The 19703-nt window shown below is 36.0% G+C and overlaps 1 protein-coding gene across 1 annotated transcript in view; it reads right to left on the bottom strand.

Annotated features, from left to right (window-relative positions):
* Positions 1 to 8791: 8791 nt before the first annotated feature.
* The window catches only part of LOC129220403 (WAP four-disulfide core domain protein 1-like), a 62680-nt gene continuing 51768 nt past the window's right edge, over positions 8792 to 19703 (bottom strand). Inside the window, exons 6-7 of the mRNA XM_054854818.1 lie at positions 10031 to 10115; positions 8792 to 9006 (exon numbers count right to left, since the gene is read on the bottom strand). Coding sequence (XP_054710793.1) covers positions 8955 to 9006; positions 10031 to 10115 — 137 coding nt within the window. The 3' untranslated portion in view covers positions 8792 to 8954. The remainder of the gene's footprint in view (positions 9007 to 10030; positions 10116 to 19703) is intronic.

The following is a 19703-nucleotide window of genomic DNA, read 5'->3' as shown; positions in this document are numbered from 1 at the left end:
ATTTAAAGATTTCTTTTGAAATAATTGAGATTTTCCCTCCAACATTATTTGCTTTTCTTTTTGTTGAAATAACTTCGCTTTCCCAAGACTTCTTTGTTGGACGACGTTCTTTTCTTGAGTAAGGGGTACGGATCCCCTGACTCCTTCTGAACACCATTGCCTAGTACCATCTAACGCAGGGTTCCCAAACTTGAATGATTCACTGCACTCTTTGATGAATTAGAATTTTCTCACAGCATCCTTGTGCTGGTTTTATATATATAAACTCTGTAACAAAAAAATCGACGCACCAAGAAGGAATTGTCCGATCTTGGTGCGTCGATTTTTTTTTTTTTTTTTTTGTTATAGAGTGTATTATTGTTACCATGGTCACTTTAATTAATCTTTTAAGAAAGAATTTTAATTTGAAAATCAAACATATTCTCTTTTCTCTTAACTTAAATAAAGTTATTAAGCAAATAAAAACAATAAGTGAGATTGGTTTGGTTTGAGCAACTCATAATAAACTATATCGAATTGATCTTACCAAATGCAGAGGAGAAGCTTGAAGCCATGAATATTTGGCTCTGCTGAAGATGTTGATGTATTACCGGGTATACCCCATGTTTTTTTAGGCTTTTGGTTATCGTAGTGTATCCATTTTTCATCGCCAGTTACAACAGTGCAAGAATCTTTTTTTCTTTTTAAGAAGTTGGCGGCGGCCTTTGACAAATCAAGCCGCCCTGGTGACTAATCAGGAAACTAAAATTATTGACATAGTACAACTTGCTACTGTATCACAGTTATAATCATTTTGAAATAAAAAATTTATTCATCTCAACAAACTGCATTTCGGTAGTTTGTTTAGCAAAGAAAAATGTATTTTGATACACATATTTGAATCGTTAGAATCGCATCTAGGTTGCTTGTTTTTGCACATAAAAACTGAAACCAGGCTCCACCATGATGCCTTCATTTAAATTCTTATTCTCTGCCAAGAAGTATTTCAGTAAAATAAATTTTGCTGTATCAAACATTTTTTATAATTTGTTTTGTGGAGTGATGCTTTTAGGAGTATTTTTTTATATTTTTGAACCAAATACATAGCAGCTAGAAATTCGTTGGGGGGAGGGAGGGGGGGGAGTCCAAGGTTTCAAAAGAGGTGGAATGCTAAATCAGAAGCGTTAACTGTTAATTGCATTAAGGTTAATGCATTTAAGACTAATTATTAAAAAAAGATAATTAGCTTAAAAACTAATTTAATAACTGAAATTGATAAAGCCGTCATTTCAAGTTAATGAATCAACGAAACTTTATTTAAAGTAGTAAATCAATTACTGTAAAATTATAAAATTAACATTAAACTTCTAACAGTTATCCTATACAAAGCTTCCAAATATAGATTTAAAAAAAAATTCATCACACAAGCATCCTTTCGAACATTACGTTCTATTGCTTCGAAAATGAGTGTATATAATTCCTATTGGGCGATGCATCGCCAAAAACCGGTGTGCATCCCACATCGTTAAACTGGTTTAGAATTTTTCTCTAAACCGATGCATCGATACTGCTCCGATGTACAGACACCGGTCCTGGTTGCTACCATTTTAATCTTTTTGAGCAATCACGATTGCTTATTGTTCTCATTTGACCGTTTTTGGTGTCCGTGCCTTTTTCAACTTGGACCAGAAGCCTATGCAGCAGCACCGCCCACTGTCTTCTGCTGGCGGCGCGGCGCGGCTGCTCCGGTTTTGAGCTATCCGCTTCTCCTGGTCGGAGGCGTCCATGTCCTACACACACGCACGTTCACACACATACACGACTTCACGCACGCCTACGTGCATACACACAGGTCTACGCACACACACAACTACGCACACGTAACCGCCCAGGAGGAGAGGCAGGCTTGGGAGGGGGGGGGGACAGGAGCCATTTCTAGAAACAATAACTCAAATGAGTAGGGTCCCGTCTCAGTTCGTGATTGCGAAAAACATAATTTGAATTCAAAATTTCAGAATTCAAATTAATTTTCTTTTATTTTTTTTCCCACACTGATGCTAAATTAGCAGTGTGTCAATCCAATCTGGCTTAACAATGAAGGTGTGAAGAGTTGGACCTTCATTTCTGTCAAAATATGTAAGCGATGCACATATGTTTTTAGACATTGGCGAAAGATATATTGATAAACTACGATCGGTAACTCGTAGTGTCACCCCCCCCCCCTCCCAAGCCCGGATCTTCACAATCACAAATCCCGCGGGGTGCCCTACAGCCTTAAGGGACTCAATGAATCAAGAAATAAAAAAAAAAAAAAAAAAACTATCACTAAGAATCTAAAATAACTATCCTCACGTTGCAAATACGCACTGTTGGCATCTGGGGAGGGACCCTACAGATTTTGTTGTAGAGGCAGGGGGGGCAGAATGTTTTTGATCAAGGCCTGCCTCCTCCCCCCCCCCCCGCAAAAAAACTTTAAATGTTTTATGTAAACATGAAATTTATACAATTTTCAGAAACAACTCAGTCCTATTTTTGTAGTGTAACAAAGATTTGGAAGACAAATATAAACTGCGAATCAATTTATGAAAAACTTGCCATGGACGCCTTATGTAACCTCCTCCTCCCCCTGAAATATTGGACGCTTTTTTTTTGAGCAATCACGATTGCTTATTGCTTTCATTTGACAGTCCTTGACGTTACGGTTCCTTTTTCAGCTTGGACCAGGGCTGCAGCACCACTGTCCACCGGCGGCGGCGCGGCTGGTCCTGAGCACTGTCCACCGGAATCCACTTCTGCCGGGCGGTGGCGTCCATGTCCTGCACACGCATGCTCATACACACTCACCTACGCGCGCACGCCTTTACACACGTACACAGGCCTACGTGTACACACGTAAGCCTACACACACAACTATACACACGTAATCCCCCAGAAGGAGGGACATGCTTGGGGGGTGGGGGGAGCCATTTCTAGAAACAATAACTCTAATCAGTAGGGTCTTGTCGCAACTCATGATTGCGAAAAACATAATTTGAATTCAAAGTTTCGTAATTCAAATTAGAGTTAATTGGGGGAAGTGTTTTTTTTTTTTTTTTTTGTTAAATTTGTTAGATTAAATATAGTTTAAGATATATCGGTGGAAATTTTGAGAATTGAAGTATTTAAATTTTTATAAACAATGATATCCTCTTTGAGTGTCACCCGATGCGACCCCCCCCCCCTTCCCCCGCCGCTACTGGTTACAAGGAACCTTTTTTACTTTCTTCTATATCTAATATATAGAAGAAAGTATTGGATTCGTGCAAATTTTCGAATTTTGACAGATTCGAACGTTTTGAGGTGTGCTGAGTCCATTTCGACTATTTTTGGAAAATGTCTGTCTGTCTGTGTGTGTGTGTGTGTGTGTGTGTGTGTGTGTGTGTCACGTCTGTGTGTGACCAGTTTTTTGTGGCCGCTCTACAGCAAAAACTACCGCATGAAATTGAACGAAATTTGGTCCACATGTTGCCCCTAACAGGAGCAGGTGCTGATTCAATTTTGGTGTCAATAGCTCAAACGGGGGTTGAGTTATAGAACGTTTTTTGTCGTCAATTGTGACTGCTGTATCTCAAGAAATAACGAACGGAATCAAACAAAAATTTTTTGACAAGTAGCCCTTAGTGGGTATAAGAGCTGATTTTATTTTGGTGTCAACAGCTAACTAGTATGTTGTGGCCATCACGAAACTTTCTTCTATATATTTCTCTTTTTTTTTTCTGATCCCTCCCCATGCTTGACGAGAAAGCAATATTCCCAACAAAAACAAAATTACTCATGCAAAAACTTGACGACCATCCCAATGTCTGAATTATTGCAAAAGCAAAGCAAAGAGCGAAAATTGAAAGTTATTTTAAAAGCCTTGCTTGAATTAATTACAAATATTTTATTTGTTAACAAACATAAGATGACAACAGTTAAAAATTTTAAATCATTGAGATAATATTTCCGATCATTTCCATACAATTAAAATCACGAGAAATACGCAGAGGACAATCTATTACGATTTATCTTTCTTATTCTTGCATTAATAAAGCTATTTTTATTCGGAAAAAAAATCAACACCTCTTGGAGCGATTGGCGTCAAAATTGAACCGAAGCCTGTTCACATATGGATTCACATTTATTCCAAATTTCATCCAGAACGTAGCATTACTTCTTGAGATAGAGCACTCAAAATGGAAAAAGAGAACGTTCGATTGCGCCACCCCCTTTTTAGCTGTTGGCACCAAAATAAAATCAGCTCTTATACCCACTAAGGGCTACTTGCCGATAAATTTTTGTTTGATTCCGTTCGTTATTTCTTGAGATACAGCAGCCACAATTGACGGCAAAAAACGTTCTATAACTCAACCCCCGTTTGAGCTATTGACACCAAAATTGAATCAACACCTGCTCCTGTTAGAGGCAACGTATGGACCAAATTTTGTTTGATTCCGCCTGTTACTTCCTGAGGAATAGCAAGCACGCGTAACTCAAAAAACGTCCCATTGTTCTACCCCCCTTGGAGAAATTCGCGCCAAAAACCAATGGGCACAAGTTTACATAGGGGCACATATGTGTACCAAATTTCGTTCGATTTCATGCGGTAGTTTTTGCTGTAGAGCAGCCACAAAAAACTGGTCACACACAGACGTGACACACACACACACACACACACACACACACACACACACACACACACACACACACATACACACAGACAGACAGACATTTTCCAAAAATAGTCGAAATGGACTCAGCACACCTCAAAACGTTCGAATCCGTCAAAATTCGAAAATTTGCACGAATCCAATACTTGCTTCTATATATTAGATATAGAAGAAAGTAAAAAGGGGGTAGCGCAATCGCCCGTTCTTTTTTTCCATTGTGAGTGCCCTATCTCAAGAAGTAATGCTACGTTCTGGCTGAAATTTGGAATATATGTGAATCCATACGTAAACAGGCTTTGGTTAAATTTTGACTCCAATCGCTCCAAGAGGTGTTGATTTTTTTTTTTTTTTTTTTTGCGAATAAAAATAGCTTTATTAATGCAACAATAAGAAAGATAAATCGTAATAGATTGTCATTTGCGTATTTCTAGTGATTTTAATTGTATGGAAATGATCGGAAATATTATCTCAATGATTTAAAATTTTTAAATGTTGCCATCTTATGTTTGTTAAGAAATTAAATATTTGTAAATATTTCAAGCAAGGTTTTTAAAATAACTTTCAATTTTCGCTCTTTGCTTTGCTTTTACAATAATTCATACATTGGGATGGTCGTCAAGTTTTTGCATGTGTAATTTTGTTTTTGTTAGGAATATTGCTTCCTCGTCAAGCATGATGGGGAGGGATCAGAAAAAGGAAAAATATAGAAGAAAGTTTCGTGATGGCCACAACATACTAGTTTTTCATGCAATAGGTGAGCTTTTGAATGAATGCATGACTGCATCCCTTTATCCTCATCGTTTTTCATTGAAAAAACAGGCTCATTGTAATCTCAAAATCTGTCTTCCATATTGTTCACTAACTTACGCTTTTAGCACTGCTTTATAATATAAGTAATTTCTTCCTGGTGCTGGAATCTGTTGATTCGTATCTGGTGTGATGTACAGTTTTCATACCTTGTACACATTTTGTAAAATTTTAAAAATCAAGTTTAAATTAAAAAAAAGAAAAGAAAAGAAAAGAAAAAGAAAATAAATTAATTTGAATTTTGACGTCTGGAATTCAAATTATTTTTTTCGCAATCACGAGTGTGTGTATGTAGGCGTGTGTGTTTGTGTGTAGACATGTGTGTTTGTGTGTGGGGGGTTTGTGTGTTTGTGTGTAGGGGGTATGTGTGTGTGGGCGGGGGTATGTGTATGTGTGGGTGTAGGCATATGATGTGTTTGTGTCTGTGTAAAGGCATGAATGTGTGGGTAGTTATGTGTATGTTTTTGTGTGTGTGTATGTGTTGGTGTCTGTATGTCTGTGTAGGTTTATGTGTGTGCTTGTGTGTAGGACATGGATGCAACCTGGAGACGGCTTTCGCTATAGGAGCAGCATCGTGAGGAGCCGGTCGACGGTGATAGTGCGGAGGGTGGCGGTGGGAAAATAAAATGAGAGCACGCCAAAAACAGTCAAGTGAGAACAATAAGCAATCGTGATTGCTCAAAAAAAAAAAAAAAAAAAAAATACCGTGATGCATCGCTACACCACGATGTAAGGTAGGCGATTCGTCACCATGTAGAAATTCCTATCGCCCTGCTCTCTGAAATAACCATTTTGACAATCCCCGAGTTCGAGTTTTAGCGTGACATCTGTATGTAGGTATGTATGCCGTAGATCATAGAAGGTTGAGATTTGGTATGCAGACCCCGAGTGGGGTCTAGCTGTTTTACCAAGTCTTTTAGCTGCCTTCAAATGTTCCAAAAGGGGCCTTTTATACGTTTTTTTTGGGCGGGGGGGGGGGGGGTCAAATCAGTTCATTACATTGCAAAATTAGGTGATGTTATAATTTGGGTGACCAGTTGCAATATATCGCCACGGTTATGATCGCAAACGTGGCGATATATCGTCAAATTGTCGACAAATTTGGCAAAAAAAATTATTTTTTGAATCTGGTTTCATTACGGCGATATTTAGTTAGTAATCCAATAAATCGTGCAAAAATTGTCTTTGAAATTAAATACAGTATAGTTTCGATTTAACGAAAGCCGATTTAACGATTTCCCCAATTCAATGATGCATTTCACTGGTCGGAATTTGACTGCATTGAATGTCTACGCTCCTCGATCTAACGATATCCTTGATTTAACGATTACTTTTTCCAGTCCCTTGACAATCGTCAAATTCGCAATTAACTAGGATTTTAATTACAGTTGACTTTCTCTATCTGAACACTCCCTAATGTGAATATCAGCTGAACACATTTTGATGATCCCGGCGAAACTCCATAGACTTAGCATAGGGAGGCTGACTTCTATACTCTGAACACCTAGTATTATGAACGCTATTTTTAACCCCGTTCAGTTATTACTTCTCTATATAGGGTAATGACCCCAGTAATTGGCACTTTAAGAGTTTGTCCTTAAACTTACCTCTGTTTTCATTACTTAGAAAAAAATATTCACTTGCAAATATTTTTGTATTAAAGAATAAACATATGTGCATCTATTTAGTTCACTAAAATTAAAAATATTTGAGTTGATATTTTTATAAAAATATATGCATAAAAAGATACCAAAATCACCAGTAATTGGCACCTGATACCCCAGTGTATGACACCTTGTGATCTAGTAATTAGCAAATGTTAATAAAATTGGAAACTCACTTTATTTTTCACTTTTAGATTACATACAAATTTTATCATGATAAGAAACATTATTGATATTAATATAAAGCAGGTTATTTTACATAAATTAATGCTAAATCACACATCTTGATGTTGAAAAAGTATTTTAGAGAAATAAAAATAAATTTGGAGTGTTGCATGGAAAAATAATATCGAGATTATTGTTGTTCCATTAGTAGGTATGCAGTTTCTATATTACGAATTATAGCTATTTCCACAGAAAAAGGAACATTGACCCGATGATTCTAAGGGACCATAAAAAATAAACCGAACCGATTCTCCACAGTCGCAATGTCGGACTGATGGCCAAACATTTTTTTTTTGTTTCTCTTAAAAATTCAAGAGTGCATTCTGTAGGATTCAAATCAATAGTAGAACCCACATAATATAGTTGCTGCAAAAGTATCAGTGACATATTGCACTACACATTAGTTTTTATAGGCACATGTGCCAATTACTGGAGACTAGCAAAACTGAAGCACCACTAAATAGCACCCATAATTATTTCAAAAATTCAAAAAGGGACAAAAATATATTTCTACCCACTCAAAGTAATACCTTTCAACTGAACAAAACTTTTGACAACAAAAATTTAAAATACATTTTAAGTCAGATTTTAATGGATTGATGCGCATGCTTCCCTTAAGCCAGAGAAGAAGCTTTTGCAACAAAAATGGCCGATTTGACACAAGCCACAATTGTTTCTCTTTCCTATACACTGCTACCATTTAGTAACGTGAATTGAAGTTATAATCTTTAAAGTAAATGTACATTCAGTAGCTATATAGCCTTCTACTTTTAAAAGATTGGATACGAATATCTTTTTACGACATTTTTGTTGGAAGTGCCAATCACTGGTGACCTGCCAATTACTGGGGGTGTTACCCTACTGAACGTGTTCACAATCGGCACTCGGGAATTCCTATGAATCAAATTATAAAACCTGAAATACCTTCTCAATTCTATCACAATGATTGAAGAACAGAAGATGAAGAGAGGTAGAAAAAAAATATTTTTTTTAATGCGAAATAACTTATAGTATCGCCAAACAAGTACTTTTTATGCAACTTTTGACGAAAAATGGTGGCAATGAACAAAATGAAAAATAATCACCAAGATTTTAAATGAACCAAGTGAAGTACCGCGGAAAAATACACAGTTCTCTATGTTTACCATACTTACATATATGTATATAGAAAAATGTTTTAAAGAAACCCATTTTCGAAGTATTGCTTCTAACGCGTGTACATGAGGGAATCTCACTCATTCTTTTGAGTTATTAAAAAAACATGTTATTTAATAGACGTAAAAGGAAGTAATGTGGTGTCCACCGAGTTTTTAGTTAAGAATATTTGTCCTAACATGATACTCAAGCAACTTGACGTTTACTCTCTCTCTTCATTTATTTTCCACCTTTTTTCGTAGCTCAAATAAAAGGCGATGTAAGTTTTAAAATAATACTTTATTAAATTAAATGCAGTACATGATAAAGTGGTAAAAAAAAACATTATTTTATTAATTACAGCAATGCATGTAAATACCTAAAAGCAAATGTTTGTTATAAAAGTTCCTGCCAAACCTTCATGTGCGCTTCTCTTCATCTGAAAATAATATATCCATCACAACTTCTCTACGTGCACCTTGCATTCCACAGATCCTTCGACACATAGACTGCAAAAGATGGTTATAAAACTTGTCATAACAATACTGGAATTAAAGAAAACGATATGGTCATTGCAGCTTTATGTACTTGTAAGACAATATAGCAGACGATCAACCGCTTCAGTTAGTTCACAGGTGGCACCACACAACAGGTCTTATTTACATAACTGGGTCTCAGTGGCGCAATCTATAAACTAACTGAAGAACTAAAGTCACCTGTTGCTTTAATAAACACCAAATCAAGTCTGTTCAAAATACAGCTTTTTTGTTCCTGTATGAAAGCTATTAAACCTGCTTTATAATCTGAAGGTTATTTGAGGGTTTCAGCATGTTCATAAAATCAGGTTAAGTAATCAGACTATTTATTTACCAAATTAAAAGTAGAATAGTTATCCATTAACGAAATTTATGGTTTAACGAATAAATTTATTCCTTTCACCCTGTTTTAGCGAAGCTAAGCGATGTCCATGATTTTACAAATTCTATAATAGTCCATGCAGGGAGAGGGTTGTTCAGAACCTGTCCTGTGGCGCATAGGAACCTGTTTAGTGTTGTTGCACCAAAGGTTGAAAGAACGGTTTTTTCTTTAAGAACCTCCTGAATAATTTCTGTTTTTTTTTTTTTTTTTTTTGTCATATTTTTCATGTTTTTATTTTTTCTTTTGAGAAGAGTTCTCAGCAACTGGGCTCTTTCGATGTGAAATTGCAGTAGGAGTTTAGTTTAGGCAAGAGCATTCAAGCCAAACAAAAACTTAAAAGATTTTTAGCAGTCCCATTGCATAAATCATATGACTGTGTAAACGATGTCAATTTTCTGCATCCCAAAAATTCACTGACAAGGGCCAGGTTTGAATCCGCGAACATGGGCGTAAGAGGTCGATATCTTACCACTACACCATCTTATTGTGAAAGAGTTTTTTGACATGAGGAAAAAAAGGAAAGAAAATTTCATCTAAAACACTTTAAACACTTGCTCCGGAGGAGCGCTAAGTCCTGGTGTTGGAAAAAAGGAACGAGTCAAAAAATAATCTTACCATTCTGTAACGTACGAGCGTGACATAAAATCTCGCATGTGCTGGTACTGGTCTTCACTTAGAACACATCCCCCTGGCAAGTATACTAAAGAAAGGAAAAATAATTCATGTAATGCAAATCAGAATTAGAAATATACGGAAATTGTTGTGAATTTTTCTTTTCTCATCGCGAGATGGCAGCACTAGATTAGAAATGCGTGTTAGAAAATGAGATGCCGTATAAGGCAAGATGCCAAATGGAAGAAAGTGGGGTAATTGGTCTTTTACGAGAGGTACAGGTGTAGGGCAATGATTCATCCGACGAACGGGATGAAAACGATATCGAATTCTAGAATGGGTTCTGGAAAATAAGTGCAATAAAGAAATGATTCGACGGGAGAAAAAAAAAGTAACTCACCGGACACTCATGAATCACAATTGCCCATTAAAAAATTGAATAATTTGCACTCTTCAATGTTCAATTCAACTATATCATTCAATGAATAATTTGCATTTTGAAGAATGCAAATTATTAGAAATTAGAGACTTTCTTGCTTATAGTTCTTTTTTCTTTGCAAAAATGTAAAAACATTTCTTCTTCAGTCATTAATGAATATGTCAAATTTTAATAACTCTAATCTGTGCTGAAATCGGTTTCCATGGGGAAAATATTCTGCTAAACCATTGGGAAAACATCTGAGCCCCTCCTAAAAATTTTGCACATGTGCGCCCTTGCCTTCGACACAAAGCGTTGTCCTAATGTTAAGCTTTTGTTCATTTACAACATTTTTTTTTTTTTTTGAGTTAAAATGAATGAATAATATAAGATGGGTGTTTCAAAAAGGGCTGTGACAATATACAAATAAGAATAATTATTCCCAAAAAAATGTAAGGAAGTTTTCCATTAAGATGAATTATTGGTCACGGCAAGTTTGACGAATCTCAGATTTTATTTTGGAGCGGGATGAGGCTATACAAAATTAATATCGTCTTAGTCTCTCCACAATTCTGGCTCAATATAGCCTATTAAGGCTCTTTCGCCAAAAAATAACAATAGAACCAACTCTCCGACTTTTGTTGAAGTGAATAGAGGCACTTTTTTAATAAAGCCGTCGCGAGATCAAAAAAAAGTAAGGGAAAGTTGTGGGGAAGGCGGGTTCTGGCGGTTGCCACTTATTTTTCAAAGAGAGAAAACCAGCTTTTTGGGGGGTGGGGGTAATGATTGCTAGCATATGAGCACATAAGCAGGAGAATTGCGTAGAATAAGGCAGGAAGAGAAATATAGCGATATGAATTTTTTGTCGTAACGTGTAACATTCGAGAAGAAAAGTTTTCCGGGAGTCCTCCCCATAAAATTTTTGAAATTGTAGTTCCAAATATGCAATTTAGATGCTCTTTGGTTTTGTTCTAGAAGAGATTCGTGGATTTCCCTCCAAAAAAATTTTTTTTTGGTGGCAAAAAAAAAAAAAAATAAATAAATAAATAAATAAAATAAATAATAAATAAATAAATAAATAAATAAAACTAAATAAATAAATAAGGAAGAACTCTATAAAAATGATGCCAACTCTGGCATCACTCTATGAGGCACCACAGGCGCCGAGTCTCCTGCCACGGCTAGTCTCTACATATTAAAGTAAGTCTCTAATAATAATAATAATAATAATAATTAAACGAGCTGATGTGTGCATCACATGACTTCCTTTTACACCAATTTAATGCTATTTCCCTATTATTGCAATTTTAATGGGATTCTCTCTCTAACTCTTTAAATATCACTAGCAATGGCCACATTGAAAGCAGATTTAAAAAAAAAAAAAAAAAAATCGCCAAATTTTTCGCCAAGTTGGTGACAAAACTTGGCAACCAAAAGACTGGCGATATATCGCCAAGTGACCGCCAAATTATAACACCACTTGAGTTTGCATCGAAATTAACAATGATTTCCCCCCAAAAAGGTGCAAAAGACCCCTTTAGAAACACCCGAATGCAACCAAAATAGGAGGTGCACAACTAGACCCCACTACGAGTCTATGTACCAAATTTCAACTTTCTAGGACATACCATTTTTGAGTTATGCGAGATACATACGCACATACGCACATACGCACATACACACATACGCACATACATACAGACGTCACGAGAAAAGTCGTTGTAATTACCTCGGTGATGGTCAAAATGGATATTTCGCGTGTCTATACATTCTTAGGCACTTTTCCGCATGTGGTCGAATCGAAAAAAAAACTCAACATTCATTTGGGGGTGAGCAAAACGGAAATTAAGGGCGATTTTTGAGTGAAAATTTTTTCGCGAATACAATACTTCCTTTTTTGTAAAAGGAAGTAAAAAAGGTAACGTCTAAGAAATTGTGAAAGGATGTCTGTGGCGTGCCTGCGTGCAGGAGATCCCATAGCACCTGCAGCCTTGAAATTTCGTACAAAATTACTTGATGGTTTGCACCTGGGTTTTTTTTTTAATTTTAAATTTCGACTTTTTATTGTCTATTAAAGGAATGGAAGATTTTCCAAAGCCATTAACATTCTATGACATCTGAGATTTTTTTTTTTCTGCACTAAATAAAAACTCGTTCAAAATTTCTGAATTAATTCGTAACTCCAATAAACTATAGGGGGCGCTGCAGCCACTGTTTAATGGCGGGTGAAAAAGGTAAAACAAAAACATGCCGTAATTTATAACGAGCTTTAATGCTTAATGAATGAGAGTAATTTTTCATCCTGTTTGTGGGAAGCTTTCTTTTCTATTCTACTGAAATTACATTACACCATAAACTGTCTGAAGCCTGTAATTTACCCCAAAGAAAACACGTTGAACGGAATGTCTTACCTTTTTCGGCAGTACTGCACCAAATAAAAGCTCGTTCAAAATTTCTGAATTAATTAGAACAGTAGATATAGGGGTTTCTATTTTAGCGAAAGTCCTAGGCTCAACTCGGTTCAAGCCCGGAGCTAAAGAACAAAATATGTTACTAGAGACAAACGAATTTATTACTACGAATTTAAAAACGACTTTTCAAACGCGCAAAACGACCGTTTTGTAATGCTCAGGAGCCCCTTCGCTCCTAGCTGTGCAAGTTGGTGCAAGCTGGATAAGAAATCAGGGAAAGGAGTGCTCTTCAAAGCGCTTATCGATTGTCTCAATGCCCATTTGTACCGTTATCAAATGACGGATTCTCGGGCCCAGTGGCGGATACAAGGGGAGGGTCATGGGGGTCATGGCTCCCCCCCCCCTAAACCGTTGACCATGTTAACCGTCTACGTTGTGTTCAAGCACTTGATAAATAAAATATAACCGGTTTCAGTAGCCTTATCAATTCATTAATTTTTTTAAAAGTAAATATTTGAAATATTGCTTCGTTCCAATTCTTATGAAATTAAATAGTAACGTTTATGCTCTACTGGTCGATTTAGTGCTTTTTATTGACATCCAAACAGTTTTAGAATTTTTTAGTGCCAAAACCGTAAGTTTGTTCGGGGGGGGGGGATTATTCTTCTGCATGCCCCCCCCCCCCCCCCCCCCCCGCGCTTTAAAATTAGTCTGTATCCACCTCTGCTCCGACCTGCACTCTATGTAACTCTGGACAAGATATGGACGCTGCTCATCTGGACGATTGCTCCTCACTAATTTTAATTGCATTGTTGAGAAACATTGGACACAGGGCCGCGCCGTCCCTATGTGCAAGGTCACGATGGCGTCAGAGTTGAAAAGGCGCCGAGCTCTGTTGGGGTAAACCTTTTATGTTGTGGTAAAACTTAAATTTCTTTTAAAAAGAAGTCTGAATTAAAATTTTTCAGTAGTTACTGCGAATTGGTCTGCTACCCCCCCCCCTCTTCATCATATTTCTTTTCTTTTTAACCGACTTCAAAAAGGAGGCGGTTATCAGTTCATACCGTATGTATGTTTTTTTTTTTTGTTTGTCCACTCATAGCGTCTCACCTAGTGAACCGATTTTGAAGATTCTTTTTTTAATGGATAGAGGATGGCTTAACTTAGGTCCCATTACTTTGTTTGACCATATTTGTTCTTTAGATAAAAAGTTATGGGCAAAAAACAGTAAATTTCCCTATTAAATGATTAAAATCATATTGTAGCGAAGTTCGCTCTTTTCATCCGTGGATAACGGTGGCTCAGTGGTAGAATTCTCGTCTCCCACACGAGCAACCCGGGTTCAAATCCCGTCGTTAGGACGAAGTGAATTTTACTAAAATTTTGTTTCTACTGTTTCCCGTATTTTCTCGAATGTTCTATTAATTTCTGTATCTTTTCAAGTCTGGAAAGTTCCAGCACTTTTTCAAGTTGTATATAAGGAGATGTAACGTTCATTCGTGGTTCTGAATAAAGATCTCGAGTTGAGACTAAGGAGTATTCGCTTCATTTGGCTTTCACATTGTCTTCGCTATCTTCATCTACGCGACAATATGAAACTCATTGTTATAAAAGTTTGGTGCCATATAACTGTAACATTAATAGTAATTGTAATGATAATTTTGAATAAAGGCTTTTCTAAAGCAATACAGTGATATAGAGCCGCACTTCTTACTAGGTAACTTCTTACTTTTACTGAAATATCTACATTTACACTAAAAAGAATGAAATAAAAAAAAATTTTGAAAAAAAATAGAACCGACTTCAAAATTGCTCTAAAAAGTGAAAAATAATTTTATTCTTTAAACACCATCGATAATACTTTTAAACATAATTTTTGAAGTTGGCGCAAAAGCAAAAAGTAAAATCCATTGTAGCCATGCTTCATTCACATTTTTATCAAAAAAATCATCCAAACTTAGGAACGAAACATTTATATCGTTACTCAAATATGCTGTCATCAATGCGTGAAGAAACTGGACGTGGTTAAATTTATACTTGTAGTTGAGTTATGGCTGTGAATGATTTTATCGATCGTTTTTGCGCCAACTTCAAAAATTATGTTTAAAAGTATTATCGATGGTGTTTAAAGAATAAAATTATTTTTCACTTTTTAGAGCAATTTTGAAGTCGGTTCTATTTTTTTTCAAAATTTTTTTTTTACTTATTATTTTTCTTTTTTCAGGTTCGCCTAAAATTAAGAACGTCTTAAAAATGCCACTCTTTCAAATATCCCCCCTCCTCCCTCTCCTTAAATACATTATGGAGAATCTCAAATTTCGAATCCAGATCTTCAATTTCGCAAAATTTTCAAGGAAGTCCCCCGATTACCAAACATTATCGCTTAAAACTGCTTTCGAAAATCCCCTAAAATTGCGTTTAGATTTCCGGCCCTAATGTTACCAGATATGGTATTACAATCGCATTTTTTAGACTTCAATTTCAGAAAATATTCGGACAAGGGCCTCCGAACCACTTTCCTTTAATATTGCAGAAATTAGGTTTTTGAACATGACTTAAGAATAATTTAAGTGGAATAGCCTCTGAACCTCTCCTCCTAATATCATGGAATATTGCTTCCGTTTTTAGGACTTAAATTTTGAAAATAATTCCAGGGGATTCAAATTAAAGGGGAGAGGAGAAATTGATTTCTATCTATTTCTCAGAAAAAAAAAAAGATTGATGAGAGTCGTCGAGTTTCATCCCTTACTCTAACGTCGATAAATATGGTCTAATTGCGAAACTATCTTCTAGTTTCGTCACTACTCCTATTGTCAGGTTTTGACAGGCGTTTCATCAATTATTCATCACTTAGAAATTAGACAGATATTCAAAGTGGCGTTAACTTGATATTTGAAATATTTTATTTTCCCAAAACGCATTATTGAATATCAGAGGAGCTGCTGAACTCAAAATAATTTTCAGATATGAAGTAAAAACGTACACCATATTCTAAATTTAAATATTCAAACATTATTTTTTGAATAAATTAAATGCCAAACGTATTCTTTTCCATTTTATATTTGTCTACAAAACCTCACTCCAGGTGTTTACTATATTTTCCCGAAAACCAGTGTATAAAGGCGCTCAAAAGACATTTGTACGACGGCGCCGATCAGGCTTGGCGCGGGCCTGATTGGAGAGCCCGTGTTTAATGACCTGATGGCCAATTGACCCGGCATTTGTGAAATGTGTCTTCGGGTGAAAGGCAGCGGGATTGTGCTGTAATTATGAGCTCTTAATTTAAAATCGATTTTCTACAAGATGTAGAGGGGGATTTTCATTTTGTTCGAAGCGGACCTTGTAACATGTTTTTTTTTTTTATTTTGAATCTTTCTAATAGATCATTTAAATCTATGCGCACCAATCTTCGTGAGTTGGTGAGCCACAACGAGCAGGGGGCGGAGCCCCCTAGTTATTAAAATAAATATTAAAAAGTGTGCACATCATTCGTATTTGTGCTTGTTCAATACGACTGACTTTTGAACTAACAAACCTTAACTCATTATTTCTAAGCTCAAGCAATGAAGCTTCTCTAAAAGGCCACAGGCCTCAAAAACGCTGTTACACGGGAAATATACAAAAATCACCTCATAAGTCCAATTTAATAATTTCATAAGCACATTATTGCTCCGAAAATCCATGAAGTCTGGTTCATTCTGTTTACATTCTAAAGCTTTTGCGAACGATGGCCATTACCTGACGTCTCAGACGGAATTCAGTCAAATGACGGCGTGTTGTGTTGCGGTTTAATACATCACAGTTCGGAAGACGAAAAAAAGTCCGTCTGTTGCTTGAACCTGTTCGTGTACCTCAGACAAACCAGACGCTAAGAAAATAAAAAGATTCAAGATGATCGAACGATCTTTTTTTATTTTCTCAGCTTAAAAGATCAGGGATGAAAGTGTTCAAACATCCGAATGGAACCGGTTAAGGGGGAACATTCGATCACGAACTGATTTGATTATTTACGTAAGTCCCGGAGTGTTTTCAAAAGCCTTTTTCACTTTTTAATTTTCTTTATTACAACAATATTTTATTCTTTTCTTCTTTTTTTTTTTTCAACAAACATTTTATGAGGGATGCCATTTAAGACAGTCAGCGGAATAGCTCCCCCCCCCTCGCTTTGCAAGAATGGTATTGCACAGCCTGTGTAGACAAGAATAACACGGAAAAGTGGTCCCCAGGCCCGTCATATAGGGAGGTGGGTCAGGGTTGAAAATTTAATGTTTTTACGTGTGAGTGGGCGTGGTTTTTGTTGTTTTCCGGTAAAATTTGCACTGAGCGTCCTTTGCCCCCCGTTCCTGTAAAGAATCTAAATGACGGACCTGCAAGATCGTGCAATTGCTGCAGGATGGGCATGCAGAACCGTGCAGATCGTTTCATTCCTTTAAAAAAAAAATTTAAAAAAAAAAGCAGAAATTGCCATTGAATTTGTACAGATGATAATGAAGCTCTTAAATTTTAATTCCTCCTTCATAATTATTTTCTCTGTTTTTCTTGTATCTTTAATTTTTTTTTTTTCACAAATCCTTTTCCTGTTTCCTTTGTTCTCTTTTCTCTTCTTCTCCCCCGTGTTTCCCCCCCCCCCTGATAATTGACGATACTACACGAATATTCCACCTGCTGATTTTTTTAATTTTTATTTTCGAAGAAGAAGAAGCTCTTCAATGACATGGCCAGAAAAAATGTCGGGCACCTTTTCTATTCTACAGCACTTAAGAAATGGGAAGGGGGGGGGGGGGCTCTTAAGACAGCAATTCTTTAGATGACTCAATTTACACTATTATAGTTCACCGACCCAGTAACCAGTATGTGTGTTTCCGAGCAATCAGAGGGCAGCGGAGCCGGAAGATAAAATGCCCAACTACGACTCCAGGAATTTTAAAGCCTCTGACTCCTTTGCCACCACTTTATCCCACTCTGACTCCACGATTTCGACTACAAGTTTTAAGCAGTCAGGAAGCTAAGTACTGTCCACCTCTAAGAAGTTGAGCTATGCCCTTGAACATGTACATTTCTTTCAAGGGAGAGCAATCAGTAAGAAGAGGAATTGTTGGCGCATAGTTGGGCTACCATTGCAACCCTTTTATTGGCGAGAAAATCCTGTACTGCTTGCTACTTCTTACCTGAATTATACTGTTCATCAAATGGGCAACAACACTGCCTGCAAACTAAATCCGCAAGTTTTTAAGCCGTTTTTTCCTCGCCAAAGCTACCAGAGCTGCACAGTAAGTCTTGGCAGTTTGGCAGAGCTGTGGGACCAGAGGGAAAATGACCGATCCCGATTTCTACCATTTTAAAGCCCCTTTACCTGAAAATTATCTCCGGGGGGGGGGGGGGGCTTACTTTCCAAAAATGAGATTGTTTGTTACACAGCCTTACTCGTAATTCTCAGTTTTTGACAATATTCGTGAGCTTTTTTTTTCTTTTTAAAGCTTAATTATAAATACACTGTTCACAAGAGAGTGAAAACAGTCAACTTTATAGATGACTTATCAAATTTGTCAATTTGCATATTCAAACATTCAATTCATAATTTTTGATGCATAAATGGTCAATGAAACACATTTTAATAAATTACTAATGGTAAATAGTGATTGACGTATAAAAACAGCATACACAATGACCCTTGTTTTAGGTTTCTTATGTTCTTCAACTCGGAAACTTAAAAAAATAAACCAGACACACTTGAGCTCAAAGTATGTGGATGTATACAATAACGTAAGATATTTTTTAAATCTTTGCAGTTATTACACAAAGATTATACAGATGAAAATTTAGCAAAGGGACTTACTTACCCCTTTTGTAAAACATTTTCGTCGCTATAAACACTAGGAAAGTCATTCTGATATCAGAAGTAAAGTTATCCTTATGACGGATTAAAATTCTGCCAATAAAAATTACCCATCTAGTTCATAACTTCAATGTCAAATAGTGAATAACAAAATTTTGAAAAAAAAAAAAAAAAAAAAATAGAACCGACTTCAAAATTGCTCTAAAAAGTGAAAAATAATTTTATTCTTTAAACACCATCGATAATGCTTTTAAACATAATTTTTGAAGTTGGCGCAAAAACAAAACTTAAAATCCAGTGTAACCATGCTTCGTTCATATTTTTTTTCAGAAAAAGCATCCTAAGTTACGAAGAAACATTTATATCGCTATTCAAATATGCTGTCATCAATGCATAATGTATGTGATAGTGAAGAAACTGGTCTTGGTTAAATTTATAGTTGTATTTGAGTTATGACTGTGAATGATTTTATCTATCGTTTTTGCGCCAACTTCAAAAATTATGTTTAAAAGCATTATCGATGGTGTTTAAAGAATAAAATTATTTTTCATTTTTTAGAGCAATTTTGAAGTCGGTTCTATTTTTTTTTCAAAATTTTTTTATTTCATTCTTTTTAGTGTAAATGTAAGTATTTCAGAAATAATAAGAAGTTAAACATCACGAAACTTCACATTTTTTTCTTAAAATGCTAAATACTAAAAAAAAAAAAAAAAAAAAAAACTATTGACACGCGTTAAATTTTAAGCGATTGGCACTAAAAACTTATATTTGTTCCTCTCTGGAAATCATGCGTAGTTAATTTAATTATAACCATTTAAGTATTACGTTTTTCCTAACTAATTTACATTCCACAGCATCTAAGTTGCTCATGATGCAATCCTGTATTTTCTTACTTAGCCCCGATCATCTGTTATCGGCATAGATGATAACGATAAAAATACTACAGAGTAGTTGAGTCAAACCTAATGGTAGCATTGTGAAGGCTAAGCAGATCCTAATCACTGCATCACC

Source organism: Uloborus diversus, chromosome 4 (genome assembly GCF_026930045.1).
Source record: "Uloborus diversus isolate 005 chromosome 4, Udiv.v.3.1, whole genome shotgun sequence".
In the NCBI taxonomy this organism is placed as follows: Eukaryota; Metazoa; Arthropoda; class Arachnida; order Araneae; family Uloboridae; genus Uloborus; species Uloborus diversus.
Note: the sequence above shows the minus strand (reverse complement) of the source record. Positions and strands in the feature narration are given on the sequence as shown.